Raw genomic sequence first — 10,057 nt, 5'->3', positions numbered from 1 at the left:
ACATATTTCACAGGATGGAATGGGATTGAATTCAGTTCATTCAAAAGTTCACAAGTGTTTGTCCCTTCCTTCTTATCAACTGACAATCTTATACTATAGTCTTGCTCATTCGAGGAGAGGAACCAAAAAAAACTCGAGGCTTTTGACGAGAGTTTTCCTATTTATACACTGTGCCATTAGGTGTGATATGCGACACCTATGGTCACTGGCCAATCAACGAGCACGATAGGCCACACGTGTACAAAAACTGGCACCACGAAATGAAACGGAGTTTTACAACATAAAACCCGACATGACACATAATATACAATATAAAAACCCGACATAAAATATAAGTGCTTGGGCACTACATACCTCCCTTAATTTAAGATTACTTACCGTAGTGCAACCTACGGAAGTCTATATCTGTGTTGTAAATTATACGGTCTTTCTTGTTGCTCACTTCTAACAAGATCATCAGTAGCATGCCTCTCACTCCTCTCATCATGTACAATTTTAGGTATTCTCCTAATTACTCTAAAATCAGGAGCCTCATCCTCATCATCAGATATGNAAACAAGCTTTCGGCATCCTGACATCGTACTGCCATACCTATTTTGTCATTTGTAAATGTGACTGTCTGACCAAGGAACATACATTACAAGTTTCAAATTGTGTGAGGTATGACCAAGACATCATTAAAAAGGTGACTCAATTTGTTCACTTCGCAATGAACTCTGAAAGGAAAGAGATCACGAACATCCCTGTTCACTTGTCACCTGAAATTGGAACTGGAGATGCCAAAGAGGAAAGAGGAAATTGTACACCAGATAATGGACCAATGAAGCAGGAAGATAAGAATAGACATGGTCAAAAAGAAGGGAGTGGCACAAGGAAAAGATGCAGGGAAGACAACACAGAGAGAGTAAAACGTACGTTGTATTTCAATGGACGTGTAATAGGAAGTGGAAGATCTGGATGTGTTTTGAGTCTTTCTGATCGTCAGGGTCATCTGTATGCAGCAAAAAGCATTTCTGGGCTTGATGAGGAAAGGAGTGATGAGGAATACGACATCCTCTGTGAACTGCAGAACGAAGTTAAAATCTACAAAAAGTTGAGAGGCCTGCAAGGTAAAGTTGTTCCAAAGTTTCATTACAGTGGCTATTTACATGGTTGCGAATACACCCTGCTCTTAGACGAACTCGATGCATATCCTCTCTGGAAGTGTGACCTGTCGTATGAGGAAAAGGAAACGATCGTTTGGGCGTTGGGCGAGATCCACGCGGCCGGAGTTTTGCATGGCGATATCAGGGAGCAGAATATTTTGTTACACAGGACCACCAAGCAACCCTACTTCATAGACTTTGGGTTTTCAAGGGAAAGTAGTTGCGAGATGGACTTCGAAGAAGAAATAAAGAAACTCAGAGCACTTTTAGACATGTAACATTTGTCATAGCTTAACTTAATGTAGATTTTGGGGAATTGAAGACATTGTGTTTATTTGTGGGGCCAATTTCTACTAACTCAGTGATTACTGTTGAAAAAATTTGAGTAACATCGATTTAAAATAAATGTTTTTGAAGAACATGTACTGTTATATTATTCATAATCATTCCAATACACAAAAATAGCAAACAGTGGTTTTGGAGCCATTTCAGAGGCAAGTCAAAAATATTTTTATAAGAACAACGCCCATTATTTAATTCTATTAACATTCTTTTTTATAAAATATATANCATAGTGTCATTGTTTATTCCTTATTTTCTTTTCGCAACCTGAGCGAAGGAGTTCATTATCATTTCTGTGCGTGAGGACAGATACTCAACATGTTTGTCCCATGAAAACCTGAAATCAAGAAATACACCCAGGTACTTCAAGGATTTTTCTATCTTAATTGTGCTATTATTCATTTTCAAGTGAGGTGGTCTTAAGTACAGGTTCTGTTGTCCCGACTTATTGAGTACACTGTGTATTCATCAATTTTCATTTTCATGTAGTAAAGGCTCTATGCCTTCATAAAGTACGTACTTTTCCTTTGTTTAAAGGTATTTGGGCAGTTTATTCTGTGTTGTATTCTCAAGCAAACAATACATAGAAGTACTGTACAGTACAGTATTTTCTGAGAAAATACTCTTACTTATTCTTTTTTAACCCCATTCCTGATAACCCAGCATTTTCACACTCTGCCACCCTTTGGTCCACATTAGACCGAGTTTTCGGGACTCTACTATATTAGGTACCCCCCATTTAGAGCTGTAACACATGAACCCCCCATTTAGAGATGGTATGGGATAATACTGTAAAAGATAGTTTCATAAAGGGTTTGTTGGTAGAGATATGGAGGCAAGTGATGCAATCTAGACCCGGTATGTTGGACGGTGCAATATTGAAGGCAGAAAAAGAGGAAGAAGTGGAATCTGCTTGTAACAAACGTGGTGGTGGGTTTAGTGAAGTATGTGCAAATTTAGAACATTCAAAAAACACAAGTGAAAGGGAGGATAGGTTGGAGATCGTGTAGCTGAATTAGAAGCCCAACTGAAGAAGTTGAACGAGTCCATGTTAGATGCCATGAAGTCAGATAGAAAACTTAGTAAAAAAATGGGAGGACATGCGAAGGTGTTATTCGTGTGGAGAAATAAGGCACATTTCAAAAAAATTTAATAAAAGAATGAATTTAAACTAACGTGTGGCCAATTGAGGAGTCAGTCAATTGACCAGATAAAAAACAAACTAAAACTGAACAATTGCATAATGATAACTGACTGTAAGTTGCCAATCATGTTGGTAGAAATGGACGAAAAAAAAGATAGAGGGGCTAATCGATACAGGTGCTGAGCACACTTTTTAGTTAATAGGGAATTCATAGAGGAACTAAAAAAAGGGGGGGTTAAGTTGTATTATCACAAGTGAGGCATGTATCAGGGGCATGTCAGGAGTAATTATTACAAGTAATGAGGCATTGGTCATTAAATTTAATTTAATCAGGGGTTACTTACTTTTTTACTTTAATTTTATTTATTATGTACAAAGTACATGCCCTGACCCCGCATGTAGCATTATCAGGGCTAGAATACAGGTATGATTAATTACAATTACAATATAAATATGACCGGATTACAATATATAATTGTAAAGGGTTAACAAAGAACAGAGATATATACATATTGTACAGGCCTCAGGGAAGCCACACTCACAACAGTTCGCGTGAAGTGGTCCCTACAGGTGGAAGTCAACATAGATGCCTATGAAAGCAATTAGCTGTGAAAGCTGGATTTATTAACAGTGTAAATCCTCTTAGCGAACTGTATAAAATTATGGTAAATATCTTTATTTAACCAAATGTCATGTTGTTTGAATGGCCAACTGATCTTGTAGGTATCCAACAATATCTTAAATTCTAATCTTTCCCTTTTGAAGGCGATGCAATTAAAGAGATAATGATCTGGACCATCCTTGACATCACATACATTGCATACATCAGAAGTGTTATTTACGAACCTTGCCAGGTAATTAGCGAATTTACCATGGTTAGTGAATATTTGATTAACATAGAAATTAGGTGAGTACCAATTGGTCCGTAGATGCTGTTGAATATCAGGGATGAATTTATAAGTTATGTGATCCTTATCTAGGTCCCAAGTTGTCTGCCAGAGTTGTAAAGTTTCCTCCCTTAACAAACTGCGCAGTGAACGTCGACTGATTTTCTTGTAGACAATATGTTTCTTGTCCAAAGTAGTAGCAGACTTGGCAAGAGAGTCAACTCTCTCATTACCAATCACCCCTTGATGGGCTTTGACCCATGTTAGTTGGAATTTACAGTTTGACAATCGGATTTGATTTCTAATGTTCTCAGCTAGTGGATGCAGTTTTGTACTTTTAATAATCTTGTATTCAGATAAGGAGTCTGTGTTTATAGTAACACTAATGTTGTTGTGACTTTTATCAATGGTTTCAACAGCCTTCCAAATGGCATACAACTCTGCCTGGAAAACTGTACACCTGTCATCAAGGCGGAAAGTCTGATGTGTTGTTTCCAGCGAATTTTCATACACAACTAGGCTGCAGCCAACAGAGTTATTTATCTTCGAACCATCAGTGTAGATGTCTATATAGTTGTTATTGGTATTCTCTTCAATGTTGGCAGTATGACCAATAGGAAATAGTCTCGCTATATGGGATTGTCCATTCTATGTCTTCTTGTTGGATGGTATTGTTCGAAATCGTAATATTGCTGCCCCACTTAATCTGCTGATACTTTTCCCTCTGAAAAATCTCGATCTATGGGAGGTTTCCTAGCAAGCACCTGAAGGCATCGATTACTCATGGTACGGTAACATTTAGTCATTAAAAGAAGCGCTCGTCTCTGCGATGAAATGAGCTTTCTCTTTGTGTGAACCTTTCTAGCTGCCCACCCTCAGGTGCCGCAGGCATAGGTGACCATCGGTAGAAATATGCTGTCATATATTATAGACATAGTGTCATTGTTTATTCCTTATTTTCTTTTCGCAACCTGAGCGAAGGAGTTCATTATCATTTCTGTGCGTGAGGACAGATACTCAACATGTTTGTCCCATGAAAACCTGAAATCAAGAAATACACCCAGGTACTTCAAGGATTTTTCTATCTTAATTGTGCTATTATTCATTTTCAAGTGAGGTGGTCTTAAGTACAGGTTCTGTTGTCCCGACTTATTGAATACAATTCCCTTTGTTTTGCCAGGGTTAAAGCTTAATTTATGTTTCAGCCACCATTTGTAAATCTTGTTCAGTATTTCTTTTCCTCTTGTTTCCAGGTCAGCTCTGGACCAGCCCCCCACGAGCAACATCACGTCATCTGCATATGTAAGAACACCGATTGGGGGGGGAGATTTTATTCCCTACCGTCGGGATGGTCTAGGGTTAAAGCATATGTGGGTGGCGGTTTTTGTAGGCAGCAAAGACAAGTGTTTAACAAAGGTAAACCGTTTATTTCCCGATGATTATGCTTACATATTTTTCTTTGTGGCAAAGGTCCTGAGCAGTTGAAAGTTTCGGCGTTCGGAGCTGGTCTTTCGTCGTCGGGGCCCCTTTGACAGTGTAGTGAGAAAGTAGTATAAAGTCTCTGACGGCGTTGCACAAAAGGAGAACAAAGGTACCAAAAAAATAAGCGTAGAAATCTGGACACAACAGAAGTCTATAGAAGGTCTTAATGGAAGTCTAGAGGAAGTCCCGTTGTCCTTGAATTAACGCTTTTATAGAATTTTGGAAATCGGCTTCTTGCTAATTGGATAGACATTACCTCACTATCTTCCTATTGGTCATCCATCTATCTCCAGGTGTAAAAGGAGCTCTGTAAAGTTCGCGGGAAAGGTCGGCTGAAGATGGTCTATCCGACACCATCTTTTCGAATCTGATCGCGTTTAATTGTTGACTATGACACCTTCGCTCATCTAGACATTTTTTTATATAGTTTCGTTTCGCTTTCTAAACTGCGTCTTAACTTTTAATATTTTAAATTTTCTTCTTTTAAATCTAAAATTTAGGTTTTTCGTAAACTTTTAATGAGCGTCGACGTCAAAGTCCGGTGTCGCCGATTCGACACTTATATAATTTGTTTTTTTTTGACGGGATAACTTTACAAAACTTTACAATATTTTTTACATGGAGCCATTTCCGGGGCCTCACACATAGGCAAAGCTGTAATCTTGTCCAAAGTTATTTTTCAGAAATTCATCGAACGTTATTATCCACAATAGAGGCCCACGCACTGACCCCTGCGGGCATCCTCTGCAGATGGCTTTAATCACAGAATGTTGTCCATATTCCAGTGTGGCTTTCCNAATTTATTATGTACAAAGTACATGCCCTGACCCCGCATGTAGCATTATCAGGGCTAGAGTACAGGTATGATTAATTACAATTACACTATAAATATGACCGGATTACAATAGATAATTGTAAAGAGTGAACAAAGAACAGAGATATATACATAATGTACAAACCGCAGGGAAACCGCACTCACAACAATTTGCGTGGAGTGGTCCCTACAGGAAGAAGGCAACACTGATGCCTATGAAAGTAATTAGCTGTGAAAGCTGGAATTATTAACAGTGTAAATCCTCTTAGCAAACTGTATAAAATTATGGTAAATTTCTTTATTTAACCAAATGTCATGATGCTTGAATGGCCAACTGATCTTGTAGGTTTCCAACAATATCTTAAANAACAGAGATATATACATAATGTACAAACCGCAGGGAAACCGCACTCACAACAATTTGCGTGGAGTGGTCCCTACAGGAAGAAGGCAACACTGATGCCTATGAAAGTAATTAGCTGTGAAAGCTGGAATTATTAACAGTGTAAATCCTCTTAGCAAACTGTATAAAATTATGGTAAATTTCTTTATTTAACCAAATGTCATGATGCTTGAATGGCCAACTGATCTTGTAGGTTTCCAACAATATCTTAAATTCTAATCTTTCCCTTTCGAAGGCGATGCAATTAAAAAGATAATGATCTGGACCATCCTTGACGTCACATATGTTGCATACATCAGATGTGTAATTTATGAATCTTGCCAGGTAATTAGCGAATTTACCATGGTTGGTGAATATTTGATTAGCATAGAAATTAGGTGAGTACCATTTAGTCCGTAGATGCTGTTGTATATCAGGGATGAATTTATAAGTTATGTGATCCTTATCTAGGTCCCAAGTTGTCTGCCAGAGTTGTATAGTTTTTTCCCATAACAAACTGCGCAGTGAACGTCGACTAATTTTCTTGTAGACAATATGTTTCTTGTCCAAAGTAGTGGCAGCCTTAGCAAGAGAGTCAGCTCTCTCATTGCCAACCACCCCTTGATGCGCTTTGACCCATGTTAGTTGGAATTTACAGTTTGACAGTCGGATTTGATTTCTTATGTTCTCAGCTAGAGGATGCAGTTTTGTACTTTTAATAATCTTGTATGCAGATAAGGAGTCTGTGTTTATAGTAACACTAATGTTGTTGTGACTTTTATCAATGGTTTCAACAGCCTTCCAAATGGCATACAACTCCGCCTGGAAAACTGTACACCTGTCGTCAAGGCGGAAAATCTGATGTGTTGTTTCCAGTGAATTTTCATACAGAACAAGGCTGCAGCCAACAGAGTTATTTATCTTCGAACCATCAGTGTAGATGTCTATATAGTTGTTATTGGTAATCTCCTCAATGTTGGCAGTATGACCAATAGGAAATAGGAGTCTCACTATACGGTATTGTCCATTCTATGTCTTCTTGTTGGATGGTATTGTTCGAAATCATAATATTGCTGCCCCACTTAATCTGCTGATACTTTTCCCTCTGAAAAATCTCGAGGTCTATGGGAGGTTTCCTAGCAAGCACCTGAAGGCAACGATTACTCCCGGTACGGTAACATTTAGTCATTAAAACAGGGATGCACAACCTTTTTTGAAGAAGGGCCAAATTAGGATTAAGTTTACTTACTGGGGGCCAGACCTCCAAGTGATTAATGCGATGGCTGAGATTGGATGCTGGTGGCAATCTTCTTGATGTCTGGTGTAATGGCAGATGTTGAAACAACCAGCAGATTTTCCAAATTCTCGTTGGTTAACCTGTTCCGTGTTTTGCACTTGTTTAAATTCATAAGCGAAAACGCTTGTTCGCATACATTGGTACTGCCAAACATGCTTGCACAAAATCGAGCATTGTCTTTCAGTTTTGGAAATGATGTATCTGGCAGTTCTTTGTAGAATGTGAGGAGATTAGAATTTTTGAACTGTGATTTCAATTCATCACTGCACTGGATGTCTATCAACTCAAGTTGGACATCTGGAGGGGCATCTTCCACTTTCACATCAAATGGAGTTGAAAAAAGTTGCAGGTAGATCTTGTATTTCTGGAATTCACCAAACCTCTCATTGAATGATGTAAGGAGGGTGTTAACTTGGTCAGAGTAATCCATCTTCATATGTGGGTATTTCTCTTTCATGGCCTTGCAATGTGGAAAGTGTGTAAAGTTCTCTGATTGCATGTGGGACTTGAAAAGTGATAGTTTGGTCATAAATGCATTGATGTTACTTGTCAACTGAGAAACAAGTTGCATCTTTCCCTGCAATCTCAAATTAAGGTCGTTTAGATAAGCAGTAATGTCAGCAAGGAAAGCTAAATCACACTGCCATCTTTGTCCCTCCAAATTCCTTGTAGTGTTCCCCCGTTCTTTGAGGAAAGTGATAATAGGCCCCAATAGCTCCACAAATCTCTTGAGGACTGTTGCCTTGCTCAGCCAACGAACTTCAGTATACGTGGGCAGGTCAGCATAATCAGCATCTATTTCTTCAAGAAATGATGTGAAGAGTCGATGGTTGAGTCCATGACGGCGGATTAAGTTCACAGTATCATAGACATCTTTCAGCAGACGTTCAAATCCCAGCTTCTTTGCACAAAGTTGCTGTTGGTGAATTATGCAATGATACTGGACTAACTCCTTTTGCCTGTCCCCAAGGTGGTTTTTCAGCAAGGTGACCATGCCATTCTCACATCCAACCATAGATGGTGCTCCATCAGTGGCAATGCTGGATAGCTTGTCAAAGTCCAGTGCTGATTTGTTGCAAACGCTCAATAAACCAGTAAGTAAGTCAGCACCAGTTGTATGTCCGGAAAGTGATGCCATGCCAAGAAATTCTTCATTCACAATAAAATCTAGTGAAACACTTCTAATAAACACAATCACTTGTGCTGTTGATGATATGTCAGTGGATTCGTCCACAGCCAAAGAAAAATAAGCACAGTTTGCAACTAAAATATTAAGTTGGCCAGAAATGTCTGATGCAATTTGCGAGATTCTCCGTTGTATCGTCATGCGGTTAAGACTGATTGTTTGAAAACACTTTGTCTTCTCAGGACACATCTTCTCACTTGCGATGATAAGACACTTTTTTATCATATCGCCATCTGTGAAAGGTTTCCCATTCTTGGCTATTAAAGCAGATATTTCTAGGCTGGCTTCAACAGCCGCATCTAATTCTCCAGATTGTTTCTTGAACACATTTTGTTGGCTGATTAGTGATCGTCGTAACGATTCGATTTTCCGTTCGCGTTCCGTACCTTGCAGAAGGAAATCCTTGTGTTGGCTTTCATGATGTCGCTTCAGGTTGAATTCTTTTGGCACTGCTATTGTTGCATTGTACAAGAGGCAAATAATGCTGTTATTCTGTTGCACAAAACAGTACTTGTTAGTCCACACTTCTTGAAACTGACGATTCTCGCGATTGACCTTGCGTTTAATGCCCGGCGCCATACTGTTCACTCTGCAAAACAATGTCTCGTTGTGCCGAAAATTCTGAAGCCCGCAATGAATCGTGTTTAGCGGTTCGGCTAAAAGACGTCGTAGTGTTTCGATAGGATAGGTCCGAATTTGATTCTACCTTGTATGATAGTAGCTCCGATCTCGCCCATGTGTTCCACGTCCTTTGTTCGTTGGACAAGATTAATGAAGAAACTGATTCCTTGGAAATACCTTATTTTATTCCTCGTTCCTACGTAATATTTACAAATGCCTACGTTAAATGACTGTACAAATGCGCGTTCGTTGTCGGAGTTTTCCGAGAGATTGGTCGAAAGGTCGGCGTAACAAAAAGCGTCTTTTCTATTCTGCGTCCGAGGACCAAGTGAGGTCAGAGGGGAAAGGTCAAGCGGTGGCGCCCTCTGCCCTACACGTGTTTGAGATAAGGCAAGCTAGACTACCATGTGGTTTGTTCTGTATCCACTCTGACTGAAGACTAAAGAGGCGGGGACAAAGGATTATTACGCACACGTGACAAATGGCCAGGCAGGTCTTAATTCGTTCGACCCCTTTTGGGCGTCTCCACCATTTCTCAGAATTTGTGAGTCAGATCGTCAACATGCCAGGTGCAGGACACTAATCCATCATAAATGTGGTTACCATTCTTACCTAAATTATATTTATGGCCCATCAGTTTTACCCCCGTGTTCAGAAATGAATCAAAAGTAATTAACGCAGTGCAGCGGAAAATCTGAATATTTTAAATATAATTATTAAAATTGCGATATCTCGTTTCAAATTGGCGCTAGAATCA

At 39.2% G+C, this 10,057-nt stretch overlaps 2 protein-coding genes across 2 annotated transcripts; one reads left to right on the top strand and one right to left on the bottom strand.

Annotated features, from left to right (window-relative positions):
- Positions 1 to 561: 561 nt before the first annotated feature.
- Positions 562 to 1,640, top strand: LOC111615320 (probable serine/threonine-protein kinase DDB_G0281745). The gene has a single exon (XM_023356748.1). The coding sequence runs from the start codon at positions 710 to 712 to the stop codon at positions 1,421 to 1,423; it is 714 nt and encodes a 237-aa protein (XP_023212516.1). The 5' UTR covers positions 562 to 709; the 3' UTR covers positions 1,424 to 1,640.
- Positions 1,641 to 6,127: 4,487 nt separating this feature from the next.
- LOC111615323 (general transcription factor II-I repeat domain-containing protein 2-like) lies at positions 6,128 to 9,258 on the bottom strand. The gene is made up of 2 exons (XM_023356751.1): positions 7,869 to 9,258; positions 6,128 to 6,174 (listed from the first exon to the last, which is right to left on the bottom strand). The coding sequence occupies exons 1-2, from the start codon at positions 9,256 to 9,258 to the stop codon at positions 6,128 to 6,130; spliced, it is 1,437 nt and encodes a 478-aa protein (XP_023212519.1).
- Positions 9,259 to 10,057: the final 799 nt, after the last annotated feature.

This window comes from Centruroides sculpturatus, unplaced genomic scaffold (genome assembly GCF_000671375.1).
Source record: "Centruroides sculpturatus isolate CEXI.00-Female unplaced genomic scaffold, Cexi_2.0 scaffold2265, whole genome shotgun sequence".
NCBI lineage: Eukaryota > Metazoa > Arthropoda > Arachnida > Scorpiones > Buthidae > Centruroides > Centruroides sculpturatus.
The sequence above is the reverse complement of the archived record's forward strand: the minus strand, read 5'-3'. Positions and strand labels throughout refer to the sequence as shown.

Coding starts and splice junctions, on each gene's coding strand:
- LOC111615320 (XM_023356748.1), top strand. CDS start 710: ATGAACTCTGAAAGGAAAGAGATCACGAACATCCCTGTTCACTTGTCA.
- LOC111615323 (XM_023356751.1), bottom strand. CDS start 9,258: ATGGCGCCGGGCATTAAACGCAAGGTCAATCGCGAGAATCGTCAGTTT.